Source organism: Molossus molossus, unplaced genomic scaffold (genome assembly GCF_014108415.1).
Source record: "Molossus molossus isolate mMolMol1 unplaced genomic scaffold, mMolMol1.p scaffold_m16_p_1, whole genome shotgun sequence".
Classification (NCBI taxonomy): domain Eukaryota; kingdom Metazoa; phylum Chordata; class Mammalia; order Chiroptera; family Molossidae; genus Molossus; species Molossus molossus.
The window spans coordinates 196,489,519-196,508,000 of record NW_023425344.1 but is presented as its reverse complement, the minus strand read 5'-3'; the positions used below and the strand labels follow the sequence as shown (position 1 = coordinate 196,508,000).

Genomic DNA, 18,482 nt, shown 5'->3' with positions numbered 1-18,482 from the left:
TAGGAACATGCCATGGAAATCAGCCCTTCATAAAGATAATTTCCCCCATTTCTTCACTCCAAATCTTTGTGTCTCGAGTGACTGGTAAAGGTCCTTCTGAAGAAAATGTATGTCTCTTACTCTAAGAGATATACATCAGTTTGAGATCTAAAAATGTGCTTGTCTCCTCCTTAGATTTCAGTCTGAATTTCATTTTAGTTGGAAGATATTCTCAGTAGTCTGGTATGAAGATATGGCCATTCTGTAGTTTAATTATAGAAGAACTTCCTTCAATTTTTAATTCTTTTGATTCAGTCAGCAGGTAACCACAAACACATTAAGCCACATTTTCCAAGGAAACTTTGCTAACATATATTTAAACAAAACTTTCTCTAGCTCAAATGGATTGTAAGACAAATTTTTAAACTGGTTTTTTTTTTGTTTGTTTTTTTTTATCCTCACCCGAGGATATTTTTCCATTTTTTGTACAGATAGAGTGGGAGGGAGAGAGAGGAAGGGAGAGAGAGAGAGAAACATCGATGTGAAGGGACACATCGAGTGGCTGCCACCCGCACGACCAACCAGGGCCGGGGACAAACTGCAACCGAAGTACGTGCCCTTAGCGGGAACCGAACCCGGGTCTCTCCAGACTGCAGGCCGACGCTCTAACCGCTGAGCCAAACTGGCCAGGGCTGTTTTTTTTTTTAAGTTATGTTTTCAAATCAGTGCTTTAAGAAGTCACAAAGCAGCCCTGACCGGTTTCGGCCTGCGGTCCAGAGAGACCCGGGTTCGGTTCCCGCTAAGGGCACGTACCTTGGTTGCAGTTTGTCCCCAGCCCTGGTTGGGTCGTGTGGGTGGCAACCACTCGATGTGTCGCTTTCACGTCGATGTTTCTCTCTCGCTCTCTCCCTCTCACTCTATCTGAACAAAATATCGAAAAATGTCCTCGGGTGAGGATAAAAAAAAAAAAAAAAGAAGTCACAAAGCTCAGTACTTTTTGGTCGTTAAAAAAAAAAGTCACTATGTTTTATCATTGTTAAATTTATAGCTTTTTTCCAGTTTCATTTCAAAGTTTTCTATTTCTATAATTGTTATGCAAAAACTAACATTCATGGATATTACAAAACTTTTAAGTTTTGTTTCAGAATGGATTTATTTAGGTTGAACTCTTCAACAATCATTTTATTTCCAGCTTTATTGAGGTATAATTAACAAATACAATTGTATATATTTAACGTGTACAATGATTTGACATATGTATATTCTGTGAAATAATTATAACAATCAGGTTAATTAACACAACCATCAATTCACATAGCTACCATCTTTTTGTGTGTAGTGAGAATATAAGCAATCATTATAATCACTGTTCATATAAACAAAACAGATTGCTAGCCACTGTGGAAAAATGCCATTCTGCATTCCCATAAATCATTTCCCTTCCTTCTTGCCAGTTTAAAAAAAAGTTCTTGATATTGCTTCCTAAAAGTTCAATATGTCACTTTGACCCAGCATCTCACTCCTAGGAAGTAATCCTTTAAATATATTCAAAAACTACAAACAATTTAAATGTCCATCAACAAAGGAACTAATAATGGAATACTATAAAGGTATTAAAAACAATGAGCTAGATGTTTATGTGCTAATATGGAAAAAAATCTTGAGCCACTGATAAATTTTAAAATCATCAAAAAGCAGGAGGCAAATAATGTTTAATATGATCCCATTTTAAATATATATATATATTTTGTAGGTTCAAATAAAATTTCTAAAAGGTTTTATAATAATCTAAACAGTTGTTACCTCTGAGGCATTAAGATTAGTGGGATGGGGGGGAAAGGGGCTTTTAACTTCTCATTTTATATCATTCTGCAGTTTAAACTTCTTAGGATGTACACAAGTTATTTTTATTATAAAATAAGTTTGTCTAGTTCTTTGTAAGGACATTTAAAAAGGACTGAATTCACTATAAATTGCCTCAGTATATTAATTTTAAAAGGGAGGGGCAGTAAAACCACACATTTTGAATATCTAATAAAAAATGATCAATGAAGATAAATATCAACAACTATTAAAACCAGCCTATATAATATCATATCTGTGTTCATACACAGAATTGGCCCAATTTGCAAAAACTATTTCAAAACCTGTTTTCTAGCTCACACTTCAAATTTTAAGTTGCATTACTATAAAGGTAAATGATATGTCACCACCTTTCACTGTTCAAATTCTGGTTTGACTCTAATTATATCCGTAGGATACAGACTTAAAAAATTAGAGGAATGAAAGAAGAAATCTAAGGAGATATATAACTAAAAATTATCCCTTGCATGTAATCAGAACAAAAGCCTGGTTTATTCCTGGCATGAATTTTCAGTTTTTAAATCAAAGTATTTATTAAGTTTCCATTTGATAAGTCTATGATTTAACAAAGTAGTAAATATATATCACATAGCCTAAAGTTGTTTTCCATTTCTTGTTATCTCATAAATTTCAATTTCTTTAGAAAAGTCATGTCTGATTCTATTTTAATTGCCTGCATCAAATGAGTATGGAAACCTTTTTTGTAATTGGTACAAATCTGACAAGGAATTCTAATGCCTTAGTTAAGCTTCAAAATTCTTATTCAAAACTTACTTTCCTGTATCTAAAAGCAACTACTAACCTTTCAAATTTCCATTACTCCTAAAGGATAAATCTAAATTCCCTAAAACTTCCTTTTATAGGAATCTAATGTCATTAAATGTACTTCAATTTCATAGATATTAAAATGTAAAATAAAATACGATACTTTTTATTTTCCTGACCCTTTTAAACCACATCTGACCTTTTGCCTTAGAATACTGTTTTGAGGATGCGGGGGTGAAGGGAAGATGAAATGGAAAAAATACATACACCCCAGTCTTAGGCCAAGAAAATACTAAAAATCTATAAATTATGATTATTGAAAGGTAATTTCATAGAAGAATACAAATGCTTCATTTATATGCCCCTAAGGTTTTTGCCTGTTAAATTTATACTTACAAGGAGGTGGCATATAATGTCGACATGATGAGAGGGAGGCTTGTGCAGGGGGCTGGGGCTGGGGCTGCGCAACCATGCTTGATCCATAACCATCGAGTGATAATGGCTGACTTGGGGCGGCGGCAGCAGCGGCAGCAGCAGCAGCGGCAGCGGCAGCGGCAGCAGCAGCAGCCTGATGGCCAAAGATTGCAGCTCGGGAAGAAGAAACAGGGCAGCAGGGGTCAAATGCAGATGCTCCGTGAAAACCAGCACTTCCATGACTTCTGATACCACTGCTCAGGTCTACTGGCAAAGCCTGCTGTATAAAGAGGAACTGTATTTTATCTTCTAAAGTTTGGTCAAAACACTGTTTCATGTTATGTTATAAAAGTACTCTTAATGTAATCTAGAAAATAGAATCTTGGAATTAAAAAATTGAAAATGATAAAACTTTTAGTGTGGAGACCTACTGAACACCAAGAAAATACTATGTGTATCTTGAATATAGTGATTATATACTTAAAATCTATAATCAATTTTTAAAAATCAAGCATAAGATCATGCTACAAGATGAACAAAAGTTAATTATTATTTTAAAGTCTATTTCTCTTTCATTATCTAGATTTTAGAAAGACAGAAAACATTTCAATCATACTCCCATATTTTCCTTTATCCCAAAATTTTGATTAGTAATTTAGGACTCCTTTGAAAAACATATAATCACATTACTGAAAACATTAAGGTTCCAGATAAAAACTTGATTGTCCTAATTCTAAACTGTATATAGCAAGTATTCAATTGAATCTCTACTAGTGCAAACATTATCCAAGATAACAAATGGCATAAAATTCCTTTTATTAGAAACATGACTTCAGGGAAGGTCCATTTACTAAGTTGGAAAATAAACCAATCTGTAATTAAGTTTTTTCCCCAAAAGCTTTGAAAAGTCTTAAGTAAAACACTTTATCTTCTACTCTAGAGCAGATTACAGAAACAGAATTGCTTCTTTGTATTCTCATTTGCTTAGTGTTCACCATAGCTGCAATTTTAAAAATGTGATTAAAGAATATAAGATTTGGCATTATATATGGAATTATATACAGGAACTGTTCGATACTGGAAGCTGAGGGGCTGGAGATAAAGAAGGTGAGGGTAATATTAGAGCCAAGTTACCCAAGGGTCCAGTGAGGAACCACAGTGGTCTTTGTACTTTCAGTGAGCTCCAGGCTCAGGGGACAACAGAAACAAAAGAAACTGTGGGTACCAAAAGGGAAGAAGGAGGATGGTACAGGAGAAGCTGTGGGATGGTGAAAAGGAAGAGGGCCTTTCTTTTTCTATATTGTGTGTCTACCAAATTAAGTTAATGCCTAGCCTCTTTCTTTTAAATTGGCAAGTACAATGTAAGTCCTCAATTTAAGTAAATGAAGTTTAAGAAAAATATTGTGAGGTCATGAGTTTTTATTTATGGTTCAAATCCTTTCCCTATTTTCCTATTTAGGCTAAAATTTGGCAAATGCACTGGAGTATCAACATACTATGAAGGTGAGCAAATTTCCTATCTTCTTCTCCAGTCATTGATTAAGAACACTCCCAGAGAGTGAGAAAAGTAGGGTGAAGGTCCTCCTGGAAGGAACCGAAGGGAAAGTTAAAAATAAAGAATAAAAAGAAAAGGGGAAAAACCAACAAAAGAACACTCTTTTTCACAATTTCAACAGTTCATTCAATTCTATTCTAGAAGGAAAAGAAGGGTAAGCAAGATGGGTACAAAAATGGCAAATATTACTTTACATAGATTATAAGTAATGCATAACACTAAACTATTCTCTCCAAAGAGAAAGAAGCTTCACACAAAGGAGTAAGTATTAAGGGCTACAGAGTTAAGTGACTACTGCAACTTCTTTGTTGTCAGGCCTAATACTTCCCAGTTTTTCTCTGCCTATCCACCATCTGACACTCAATCATAAGATACTACACATTCACAAATCCTCAGGTCAGTTTGCAACACTCACTCCTCACTCCCTGCTGTGCCCACATAGGTCTCAATTGGAGGTTATCTCATGAGCATGTGCCTAATTTCAAAGTACTCCAAATGTCTGTATGAGTCTCAACGGTTCATATCTTCAAAACCGAACTCCTGTTCTCCCTCATAGCCACTATCACCACTGAATGCCTGATATTTTCCTCAAGTTTTGTATGCAGGCCAAATACCTATGCTTAGAGATAGAATAGGTTACATTAATTTTACACTGAACAGAAATGTAAAAGAGACTCTACCTATAATTAAGTCAGTCAGGTTGAGAGAAAATGTGCCATATACAACTGATCTCTCAAACCAGCTATATATTATTACTTCAACAACAATATTTTATGAACAAAAGGTCCACCTTTTGGCAGCTCTTGAATGAATGTGGGAGAAGTTGGTAGATTCACTTCTTCACTATTTTCCTGCTATAATTATAAACCCTTCTTTACCCCAAATTTCTAGTAAAAGGAAATTCTGCTTTTAAGCAGGGCATTTCATTCAGTCCACTGAAAAGTGTTTTTTTTTTATCCTCACCCGAGGACATTTTTTTGCATTTATCTTCAGATAGAGAAGGAGGGAGAGAGGGGAGAAGAAGAGAGAGAAAAATCAATGTGAGAGAGACACATCGACTGGTTGCCACCCACACAACCCCAACAAGGGCTGGGGACAAGCTGCAACCAAGGTACGTGCCCTTAGCAGAAAACAAACCTGGGACTCTCTGGTCCGTGGGCCGATGCTCTAACAGCTGAGCCAGACCAGCCAGGGCCAGTCCACTGAAAAATTTACTTTTGCTTCCACATTCCCAAGAAGTAAACAGGTCTAGATGATCAGTAGGTGTTAATACTTAGAACTGTTACCTAAACCAAAACATTATCTAAAATCTCTTTAATCATATTTCCCACTAAACTTTTTAACATTTCCTCTTGATAACAGCAGCTAGTTGTTTTTTTTTTTTAAGGAAATGCTCCTCTTTCTTAATTATACTTTAATTTGTCAGATCCCGAAGAGATAATGATCAAAATTTAAAGATGAAACAAGTACTTTAGGAATGGTCAAGGGACACAAAAAAAACAGTTGCTCTACATTTTCTTTCCTTTTTTTTTTTTTTTGTTATTGACTGTACTGGGGTGACATTGGTTAATAAAATTATATAGGTTTCAGGTATACAGTTCTATAATACATCATCTGTTATTATACATGTGTCCAATGCCCCAAGTCAAGTCTCCATTTATCTTCCCTTGACCCTCTTCTACCTCTCCCCACCCCTCTTTCCCTCTGGGAATCACTATACTGTTGTCTGTGTCTATGAGGTTTTCTTTCTTTCTTTTTTGCTTAATCCCTTCATCTTTTTCTTTTTTGACTTTTTTCTAACATATAGGTCAGTTACCATTTTACTTTGAAATTACATGTTTCATTTTTTAAAGTATGCACCACCCAGGTTTATATTATAATTATATACAGAGACAAAACAGTAAAAGTTAAAATAGCATATAAAACTTGACTTCATTAACTCCATGTGACCACCAATACTAATTTAGTATTACAGTATATGACATGTTGAGCATTCACTATTATCAACTAATTTACTAAATGATAATTTTTTGCTGATATTTCAATTCCCCATTAACTAAAAATCTCATCTGCTCCTAAGAAACTATGTCACAGGTTTGCATCTGAGAAGGTTATTTATGTCTAGAGATGAATGGAGATTATAGGAAACTCCAGAATGGGAGGTGGAGGAGTAAAAACTAGGAGAAATTCCCAATTTCTCATGAAGTAGGTTGACAATGCAGTTTCAACACTTTGTTTGAAATACAATCCCAAAGATCAGATTCACCTGTATTTAACAAAAAACACCAAAACCATTCCAGAATAAGAAATAGTATCATTTCTGATTTTCTACATCCCTGCCCCCATTACTGCAATAATTGCCATAAAAAAAAACTTAAGAGACTTAATAAAAATTTTTTAAAAATCACAGACCACTAAATTAGGCCACTTTTGTATGGTCAATAGAAAAATTACTTATTTAGTATATAAAATTTATCATTAGGTTTTTTGCTTCTCCTGAAAAAACAACAAAATACTATTTTTTAAATTTAAGAAAAGAAAGAAAAAGTCATCAAATTCCACATACCTGGTCATGGTAGCTGGTACCAGAACTAGTATTTGCTCCACAAGGTGCTGGTACTTGTGGAGGTCTTTCCACAGGGCACGTAGGATCACTATAGGAGGGAGAAACTGGGACAGTTGGGTGGGGAGTATGATGGTGGTGGTGGTGATGTTGAAAATGGTGGCCATGCTGCTGAAAGCAACTTGTGTGTGGATGTCCTAATGCATGGTGATTCTGTGACGACCCTCCACATGGCGAGTGCTGGGGACAGCAGGAAGGTAACCTTGGCATTGCAGGAGGGCCATTTTCCGTTACAGCACTAGATGCAGTTCTCCTCAAGTCATCTTGTAACAGAAAAAAATGCATACCACAATCAAATGATCAAATATCACTGTAAAAAATAGGTACTGTGTATAAATAATAAAGAATTAAGAAATGTTTAGTAAATTCAAATCTCTATAAATAAGGACATGATAGTGCCACAGTCTTAACATACATATCATATAATTTTGGGCAGTGTCTTCCCTGGGATTTTCCTGAAAGCCTAAATTCTTCAGAAGGCTCATGTTTACCATGATGTTTAAACATGGCAATAGATCTTTTCCTAGGTCATAACAAATGATTAGTTTTAAACTGCATTTTTAAAATTCTAAAATATCATGTGAGTCCTTCCATTACATACAACAAAGCAAAGATTCTACTCCTGAGCTCCATGAAATCCTGATACCACACTACATAATGCAGACTAGTATGTACTTCTTAAAACCTCATCATTTTAAGAAATAATCACCAAATGCAGAGCATAACTGGCTAAGTCTCACTAACCTCCAACATCTTTCCCCTTCCTCTGGCCTCTAAACTCAGATCTAACAGAATATAAGAAATAATAAGACTATAATATGAGGAAAATTATAGGTGTCTTATAATAATCTAGTGATTTAGTGTTGAACAGTGAGGTAGGGGAAAGCATGGAGTCAAATAGGCCTGAGTTTTAATCCTGAGATTGTCTAATCCTTAACAATTCAATCTTGGTGAGCAATTTGACCTTAGGAAAGTTCATTAATCTTTCTCACCTATTAAATGCAGCAATAACTGCCTTGTAGGGTTGTTGTTAGCAACGATACTCTTCCAGGTTTAAAACATCCGAGTCCTGCATTATACTCTCTGTCACATGCCCAGAGTTATTCTGAAGGTATGTTCTTCCATGCCAGAAGAACTGCAAAAGTGCCCCCAGAAGGTCTATCCCAGTGTTTCAAAGTCATCTAAAAGACAGCATCCTCTCCTCAAACTACATATAATGTGGATCTGATATAAACCAGATAAATATGGAGATACCATTTTTTACTTAAAAATATATAAATTAGAAGAGTGAAGAACCCAGAGTCCTGTCTTTTCCTCCTGCATCACCCATGTGACCCGAGGCATCTCCTCAGAATCCTTAGGATTCTGGAGTACTACTATTCTAGCCTTATTTCTAGAGTAACTGATACCAGGAATAATCTCCTATTTGATTCACAGTACCTAGCTAGTCTCTTCTGGGTCAATGTACCAATTAGGAATCTTCTGGTTACTAACAGGTAATACAAAAATCCAAGCAAAAGTAGCCAAAACAATAAAGGGAATTTACAGGTTCACATAAATGAATCTGGGTGGTGGTGCTTCAGGCTCTGGTTGATAGGTCTGATTGCAGCAAACCTCCCTGATTCTCCTGGGTCTGCCCTCCCATACATGTCCTATCCTGCCTTTGCTGATTCTCTTCTGGGCGGCGGGGTGGGTGTGTGTGTGTTTGTGTCTATGATCTAAATCCTGTTATGCAGTATCTGTGAATTGGTTTTTTTCCCCAGCTCCTAGTCTAGCCTATTTAAACTAATTTCCTGAACCCTTTTGTAAAGGTTCTTAACCTAGCAACTAGAATTCAGGAGTCTGAAAACTTGGATAGAAAAAACATTGTAAGTTTTTACTAGTCTCTAATTGCCTACTGGGTTAGTACTACCTTGTTAGCATCAGTTGAGAGGTTAAATATTATAAGCAATTTTAACAAAAAACTATAAAAATTGACAAGGTGTTTACTTTTAAAACATAAATTACAGCACTTCAAAAGCAGTCCTATAACTACGTCACTTTCATTCATTTGCATTTCAAATTTCTTGAAGAACCTGAACAGAGTTACAACCAACATATCAGGAACTAATTATGATCAACAGCATATCTTAGCTATGCTAAATCAAACATTAAGTACCTATTTTCTACACACTGTAGTATCTGTAGCAGTAACTCATTATTACAGTGTAGCTTTACTTCCTGCAACATTTTCAGGGTTTCATCTCGGCACCCAGATCAAAGTGTCGTACAACTGAATGTCATTTATTGTGTTAGTTCAGAAAAAAAAAAAAAAAAAAGACTGACAATCTCTGGGACACTAAATCCATTCAATGGATGAACTAAAATGACCTTCCAGGTTCCTTACAACTCTGATACTTTAATTTTACAAATCCAATTCTTTGAAAATTATGTGTCACTCTAAGGCTCAAGAGATGAGTATGTAACCAGAGCAAGATCTACGGATTGCTATAACTGTAACTAAAGTGATAGACATAACACTTACCTGTTCAGAAAGAATGTACACCTTCTCTGTCTTTATATATTTCAAAAATAAAACTCAAAGTGAAAGAAAAGGAGCACATATAATACATTTAAGACTGATCACATATTTAAAGGGTCAGATCATAAACAGTGTGGCCTCAAGAAGACTGACCTTATAGCTCTACTTCTTAGGGTACAGTTTTGGCCTCCAATTAAACTACTTTCTTGCAGTTCAGAACCTCTTTGCTGCTCAAACAGGATAGCAACTCAAGTACAGACAACTGATTCTCCTCTTGTTCAAGAGTTATTGACCAGTCCTGGCCAGGTAGCTCAGTTGGTTAGAGCATCGTCCCAATACGCCAAGGTTGCAGATTTGATCTCCAGTCAGGGTACGTACAAGAATCAACCAATGAATGCATAAATAAGTAGAACAACAAATCAATGTTTCTCTCTGTCTCTCTACTCCTTCTTCCTCTCTCTCTAAAATTAATAAATAAAATTTTTAAAAATGTTACTGACCAAAGAAAACTGCCATAAATTAGAAGTGAAATACAGAAATATCTGATCAAGTAAATAAAACACATTATTAAAATTATCCAACAGAGTGTCCACAAAAAATGAGACAATCACAAACTTGCACCAGAGAAATTAACTCCACAGACCAGTGACATCAAGATGGTTAAAGTCCCTTCACTGTAATTCTAGGAGAATTACTGAGATGTACTCATGCATTTATCCATTCACATGGCAAGTCTTATACGCAGTAATGATATGGTAAAGAGTTTACAAAAGGCACTAGAAAATACAATGGTGAAAATGAAGTCCTGGTCTTTAAAATAACTTATGATGTTGTCTGCCTTTGTTGTTTTATCTCTAGAAACTAAACCAGAAACATGTCTACACAATATAGGTGGCTTAATAAACACCTGCTAAATTTAAGTTGACTTCACGAGGGAAGATATTCATGCATGCATGCAGCTAAGTCTCAAGAAAAGATAGACCTCATCTTTGGTCTTTAAGTAGCTTATACGATATAAATCAATCTGTATTATAACTGAAGCTCTGAGTTACAGTTTGGAAAGAGAGAGAGACAAATATCAATTCATTGTTCCACGTATTTATGCATTCATTGGTTGCTTCTTATATTTGCCCTGATCAGAGATTGAACCTGCAACCTTGGCTTATTGGACAACACTCTAAATCAACTGAGCTACCCGGCCAGGGCTTTAACCTCCATTTATTTGTTTATTTACTTTCCCCTGGAGGAATAAACACCGTAAGAAGGATAAGAGAATTTTGGAATAGCCACTGAGGGGAAGAAAAGTTAAGTGATTGAGATACATCATACTATAGCAACTTATTACCAAAAGCCCAAGATTAGATACCATAAATTCAATCTGCTTGGTTCTGTGATTTTTATTAGCCCCATTTAGAAACCTAGAGAGAACAGAGCTCCATGGCTTAAGTTTTCCAAGGTAGAAATATGCAATAAAATGCAAAGGAAAAGGTGTGAAGAAAATCAATGACTGATTCTCTATAGAAGTCTTATAAAGAAATGAAGCTGCCCTGGCCGGTTTGGCTCAGTGGTTAGAGTGTCGGCCTGCAGTCCAGAGAGACCCGGGTTCGGTTCCTGATAGGGGCGTGTGCCTGGGTTGTGGTTTGTCCCCGGCCTTGGTTGGTCGTGCAGGTGGCAGCCATTCGGTGTGTCCCTTTCACGTTGATGTTTCTCTCTTTCTCTTCCTTTCTCTCCCTCCCACTCTATCTGAACAAAAAATGGAAAAATGTCCTCGGGTGAGGATAAAAAAAAAAGAAAGAAAGACATGAAGTTAGCAGAACTGAGTGCCCCTACTGAAGCCTGAATATCTGTATTTCTATTAGGTATATACAGAGGAATAATGTAGCCTGGAACAAGGTTCTCCTAGTCTAGAGAAATACAACACAAAGTCTATCCAAAAAGTGGCCATCAATATAGTTAGAGTAATATTATGAGAAGTCCATTCAGGAGGTAGTAAAGTTGCTACTTAGGAGATTAAATGTGAATTCTGGGTGAACAAGGGTCTTGAATGAATGAATGAAAGATTTGAGACTATCCTGAAATAAAGTTGGGAATCTATCACAAAAAATCTAGATAAGAATAAGAGTACACAAAGCTACCAGGAGAGAGGAGTATATGAAAAGAGTTCAATTCTTTGCCTCAAAGATTATTATTGACCTTGAAAGTATTTCAGATTCCAGATTTCTTCATTTCTGATGAGAAGAATAATACCATCAAGAAACTTTTAAGAATTAAATAATTAATATGATGGATAACAACTAATTAGAAATAAATAATCTGAGACAAGAATGAAAACTATAAAATTATTTAAACATAGGAGTGAAATCTGTGTGACCCTGAATTAGGGAATGCTTTCTTATACAAGACACCAAAAGAACAAAGAAAAACCTGAGAAAATGGACTTCATCCAATTTTTAAAAATTCCCATCCATTTTCAATTCTTTGGGGTACATACCTAAGAGCAGTCGTGGGTAATATGGTAACTCTATAATTAACTTTAAGAAAAAAAGACCTCTTATTTTTCAGACCTCTTATTTTTCAATTACAGTTGCTGTACAATATTATATTAGTATCAGGCACACAACCCAGTGATTAGACACTTACATAACTTACAAAGTGATCACCCCAATAAATCTAGTACCCATCTGACACCATATATAGTTACTACAGTATGACTAACTATATTCCCTAAGCTATACATTACATCCCCATGACTATTCTGTAACTACCAATTACTACTTCCTAATCCCTTCACCTTTTCTACCCATTACCACCAACCCTCTCCCATTTAGCAACCGACAAAATGTTCTCTGTATCTATGAGTCTGTTTCTGTTCTGCATGTTTATTTGTTGGAATCTTCCACATATAAGTGAAATCATATGGCATTTGTCTTCCTCTGTCTCACTTATTTTGCTCAGCACAATATCCTCTAGGTCCATGCATGTTGTTGCAGATAGCAAGATTTCATTGTTTTTATGGCTAAGTTATATCCCATTATGGTATATGCATCCCTTCTTCTATACAAGGACACTTAACTTGCTTCCATATCTTGGCTATTATAAATAATGCTGCAATGAACATAAGGATGCATATGTCTTTTGATTTAGTGTTTTGGGGTCCTTCAGATAAATACCCAGAAGTGGAATTGCTGGGTCCTTCTTTGTTATATAGACTTTGGTTTAGAGTCTATTTTGTATAGTATAAATATTGCTACCTCCGCTTTTTTTTTTTTTAATTTCCATTTTGATAAAATATCTTTTTCCATCCCTTTACTTTCAGTCTTTCTGTCTTTTGATCTGGAGTACCTTGTAGATAGTATATGTAAGGGTCTTGTTTCATTATCCATTCAGCCACCATGTATCTTTTGATTAGAACATTTATTTACATTTAAAGTAATTTTTGATAATGTATTTACTGCCATTTTATTATTCATCTTTGATTTTTTTTCTTATTCTTAAAGAAGCCCCTTTAACATTTTATATAACACTGGTTTGGTGGGGATGAACTACTTGAGCTTTTTCTTGTCTGGGAAGCTCTTTAAATGTCCTTTGGTTCTAAATGATGGCTTGGTTGGGTAACTTTGATTGTAGGTTCTTGCTTTACATTACTTTGAATATTTCTTGCCAATCCCTTCTGGCCTGTAGTTTCTGTTGAGAAATCAGCTGAATTTTATGGGAGGTCCCTTGTAGGTAACTTACTGCTTTCCTCTTGCAGTTTTAAAATTCTCTTTGTATTTAATCTTTGTCATTTTAATTATATGTCTTGGTGTGGCCTCATTGGGTTCATCTTGTTTGGAACTCTCTGAGCTTCCTGAACTTGTATGTCTATTGCCTTCACTAGGTTAGGTAAGTTTTCTGTTATTTTTTCAAATAAGTTTTCAATTCCTTGCTCTCTCTCTTTTCCTTCCAGCACCCCCATGATGCGAATGTTGGTATGCTTAAAGTTGTCCCTGTGGCTCCTTAAACCATCCTTAACGTCTGTTGTGTTTTTTTTGTAATCCTCACCTGAGGATACCTCTTTCATTGATTTTTTTTTCCCAGAGAGAATAGAAGGGAGGGAGAGAAAGAGGGAGGAAAGAAAGGAGAGAGGGAGAGAGAAAAACATCAATGTGAGAGACATACCAACCAGTTGCCTCCTGCATGACCCCGTCTGGGGCTAGGATCAAACCTGCAACCCTTGACCGGGAATCGAACCTGTGACTCTTTAGTCCAACATTCTAACCACTGAGCCAAACCAGCAAGGACTAGTGACCCTCATTTTTTTGGATTCTTTCTTTTTGCTATTCTGATTGTGAGTATTTTTTGCTTCCTAATCTTCCAAATTGCTGATTTGATCCTCTGCTTCATCTACTATACTGTTGATTACCTGTAATGTATTCATTTCTTACTGGTTCTTTCTTATGCTTTCTATCTCCATTTTTTTTATTTTATTTTTTTTTATCCTCATCCGAGGACATTTTTCCATTTTTTGTACAGACAGAGTGGGAGGGAGAGAGAGAGAGAAACATCGACATGAAAGGGACACATCGAGTGGCTGCCACCCGCACGACCAACCAGGGCCGGGGGCAAATTGCAACCGAGGTACATGCCCTTAGCGGGAACCGAACCCGGGTCTCTCCAGACCGCAGGCGGACGCTCTAACCGCTGAGCCAAACTGGCCAGGGCTCTATCTCCATTTTTTATGTTTCCTATCTCTCTGTTGAAGTACTCACTAAGTTAATCTATTCTTCCCCTAAATTCACTGAACATCCTTTTGTAATCAGTATATTGAATTCTGCATCTGATAGATTGCCTGTCTCCATTTTGTTTAGTGCTTTCTCTGGAGTTTTGTTCTGTTCTTTCATTTTGGGACATGTTTTTTTGTCTCCTCATTTTGGCAGCCTCCCTGTGTTTTTTCTATGTATTACATAGAGCTGCTACGTCTCCCAGGTTTGGTAGAGTGGCCTTACTAATTGATGTCCTATAGGGCCCAGTGATACAACTTCCCTGGTCAATGGAGCTGGGTGCTCAAGGTATACCACCAGTGTGAGCTCTGGTTACCCAGCTATTGCAGTTGAACCTTGATTGCTGTTGGCATGTCAATGGGAGGGATTTATCACAGGCTGACTCGCTGCAATCACCACCATGAAAGATCTGCTGTTCAGGGGCCAACCCCACAAAAAACTTGCTTCAGCAGAGCTCTGGATGCCTGCTGAGTTCACACTGAGTGTGCCACTCACGAGGGTTGCTGGATGGTCCTTCCGCATGGTTTGAAGCTGTCCACTGCATGTGCTGGCTCTGGGGCCTCCAAGGTCAGCTGCCACCTGTGCCCTGCCTGGGCAAAGTGATTTGCAGATGGCTGCTACTTGTGCTGGGCTTGGAGATGCCCTTGAGGCCAAGCTGTGATCCAAAGCTGGCTACTGCTAGTGCTGGTAGAGACTGAAATATAGTGCCCACCAGCTGGCTCTGTGGGGGTAGGGCTCAGCAAAGGAACAACAGCATCTGCTAGTACTTCTGTCCGGGAGAAAGATGCCCCTCCAACCCTTGCCCCACATGAGACAATTTAGTTCCTCCTCGTCCTTGGTGCTTTTTGAGCTGCTGCCCCAGTGCTGAAGATTAGAGCAAGTGAGTCTAAGTCCATGTACATGCCCTTTAAAAGGAATGCCTTGGTCTCCAGAAACCCTCCATCTCACTCATCCACTATCCCTGACAATTTTCACAGCCAGAAGTTTGGGGACTTATCTTCCCGGGACTGGAACCCTGGGCTGAGAAGCCTAGTGTTGGGCTGGGACCCTTTGCTTCTAAGAGGGGACCAGTGCAGCTGAGATAGCCCTCTCAATTTTTAACCATCATATGTGGGTATGGGACCAGCTTGTTCCACGTCTCTGTTCCTCCTACCAGTGTCAATGTGGCTTCTTCTTTAAGTCCTTAGTTATAGGACTTCTGTTCAGCTGGATTTCAGGCAGTTCTGAATGGTGTTTTTTCTATAGTTTAGTTGTAATTTTGATGGGGCTGTGGAAGGATGTAGTCCCAGACTTACCTACTCCACCATCTTGACCAGAAGCTATGTTTAACTTTTGGAAGAACTGCCAAAGTGTTTCCAAAATGGCTGTGTCATTTTATATTCCCACCAGATTATTCATAAGGGATCCAATTTCTTCACATTCTAGTCAACACTGATTATTTTCTGATTTTTTTTGTTGTTGTTTTTAACTATAGACATCCTATATTGGGTGTAAAGTGGTATTTCACTGTGGTTTGGATTTGCAATTCTCTACTAACTAATGATGATTTCCTGTGCTTCTTGGTCATTTGTATATCTTCTTTAGAAAAACCTCTGTGTAAATCCTTTGCCCATTTTTTAAAAACAGAGTTGTTTTTCTTTTATTGGTGAGTTGTATGAGTTCTTTATATATTCCACATATTAGACCCTTATCAAATGTATGATTTTCAAATATTTTTCTCCCGCATGTAAGTTGTCTTTTCACTTTCTTGATGTCCAAAAATCTTCAATTTTGATTGAGTTCAATTTACCTATTTTTCTTTTGTTGCCCGCATTTTTGGTGTCAGGTATTTAATTCTCCCCAATTTCTTACAGTTGAGCTGTGATACTTTGGTAACATATAGCACCCAAACTCAAATATGAAACTATAGTCTAATTCTAACTGAGACTACTTAGCTCACATATGATGTTTATTCTAAGACTATGCTCTTGCTAATACAGCTAAAATTTGAAAAACAAGAATCCTTTCTCTAACAAATGTAATAAAAAAGAGTCCCTCCTCCCCCCCATTTTTTACATACCTCCTATAAAAGTACCATTCATACTATTGCTTGTAAGAGTAGCTGAAGCCTCTGACACTGTGGAGGGTTGGCTACTAGTGACAGCTGAAGCAGTATCAGAGGCCTGCTCAGAGGTAGATGGATTGGAATTGTTAGTGGAAGCGCTTGTGGTTTGTGATTCCATTCTCGCAGAAGTGGTTGGTATTACAGTAGGTTCTACAAAATACAAAATGTTTATTCAGCATTTCAAAACAAATTAGGTAATGGATTATATTTCAATCTAAGCTAACATTTTTTATGATAAGTATTAAAGCAAACTTTAAAAATTTAAACTCCTACCCAGCCGGAGTGGCTCAGTAGTTGAGCACTGACCCATGCATCGACCAAGAGGCCGGAGTTGCGGGCTTGATCCCTGGTAGGGGATGTGCAGGAGGCAGCAGATCAATGTTTCTCTCTCATCAGTGTTTCTCTCTCCCGCTCCCTTTCTCTCTCTCTCCAAAAAAATCAATAAAAACATTTAAAAAAAATATATGAACCCTCTAGTAAGTACAATACATAGTAAAAAAAGATTTCATGAAACTAAACTATAACATGCAAATGACATTACTAACATATGATAATTGCATTTTTTAAAAATCGAACACAAAATATGCATATCCCAATAATTCAGGTGATTAACATAGTTTTTTGGTTTTTTTGGGGTTTTTTTATCCTCACCCGAGGATATTTTTCCATCTTTTGTTCAGGTAGAGTGGGAGGGAGAGAGAAGAACAGAGAGAGAGAGAGAGGAACAGAGAGAGAGAGAGAGAAACATTGATGTGAAAGGAACACATCGAGAGGCTGCCACCCACACAACCGACCAGGGCCGGGGACAAACTTCAACCGAGGTACATGCCCTTAGCGGGAACCGAACCCGGGTCTCTCTGGACCGCAGGCCGACGCTCTAACCGCTGAGCCAAACCGGCCAGGGCTAACATAGTTTTTTGAATAGTACAATGAAGAAGAGTACAATGAAAGTAAAAGTCTCTCTACCATGTTCATATACATTGTTACAAGCTGTTAGAACAGTGTTACAACTAGCACTTTCCCCTGTACAGTATGAATTCTTGAGTCAGATGCTTGGAAAGCAATTCTGATGTCACCATTGACAGTATGATCCTGAATAAGTTTCTTAACTACTTTCCATTTCCTCACCTATAGAACTAGGAAAGGACAGAATTTTCTTCATAGAACTGCTGTTAAGATAAACTGAGATCACACATATAAAGCACCTTGTATGATGCTTACATATAGCAATAACTTAATAAACATTACTTGTATGATGCTTTACATATAGTAATCATATAATAAACAATATGGTATTTAGTATATTTTAACCCTTTTACATGCATTTTTGTATGTTTTCCAAATTTTTAAAAAAATATTAATATTTAGCATACTTTATAATAAAAATTAAATTTTTTGTAATGGAATATAAAAGAAATTTCAGGCAGACTTTAACTTATGAGTTATATTTTAGACTCTGATTATAAATTTGTCATTTAAAATCAGAGATGGAAATAAATCCGTCTAAAGCATATTCATAACAACTAGATCTCAAAAAGGAGGACTCTCTTAATGTGATATAGAACAAGAGGACAACTATTTTATTCAATGCAATGTGGAAGGCTGGCTCCTGAAACACAAATAGTGCCTGTTTGGTCTATATGGAACACTGTACTTTGGATGCTTAAACAAATGTATTTGCCTACAACTAAAATGGGAAAGAAGGTACCTCTGTTTATTTGCATAAGGTTTATCTCAGTTTCTCAACCTTGGAAGTACTGACATTTTTGGCTGAATAATTCTTTGTTGGAGGTGGGAGTGGGGATAGAGTGTGGGCTGTCCTGTGTGTTATAGTATGTTTAACAGCATCCCTTGCCTCTACCCATTAAATACTGCCCTGGCGTGTTTGGCTCAGCATT

At 36.8% G+C, this 18,482-nt stretch overlaps 1 protein-coding gene across 2 annotated transcripts in view; it reads right to left on the bottom strand.

The window, feature by feature from the left end:
- The window catches only part of RNF111 (ring finger protein 111), a 108,183-nt gene that overhangs the window by 17,139 nt on the left and 72,562 nt on the right, over window positions 1-18,482 (bottom strand). For both annotated transcript variants that reach the window (XM_036255859.1, XM_036255867.1), the window contains exons 5-7: window positions 16,540-16,734; window positions 7,143-7,462; window positions 3,004-3,301 (exon numbers count right to left, since the gene is read on the bottom strand). In XM_036255859.1, coding sequence (XP_036111752.1) covers window positions 3,004-3,301; window positions 7,143-7,462; window positions 16,540-16,734 — 813 coding nt within the window. The remainder of the gene's footprint in view (window positions 1-3,003; window positions 3,302-7,142; window positions 7,463-16,539; window positions 16,735-18,482) is intronic.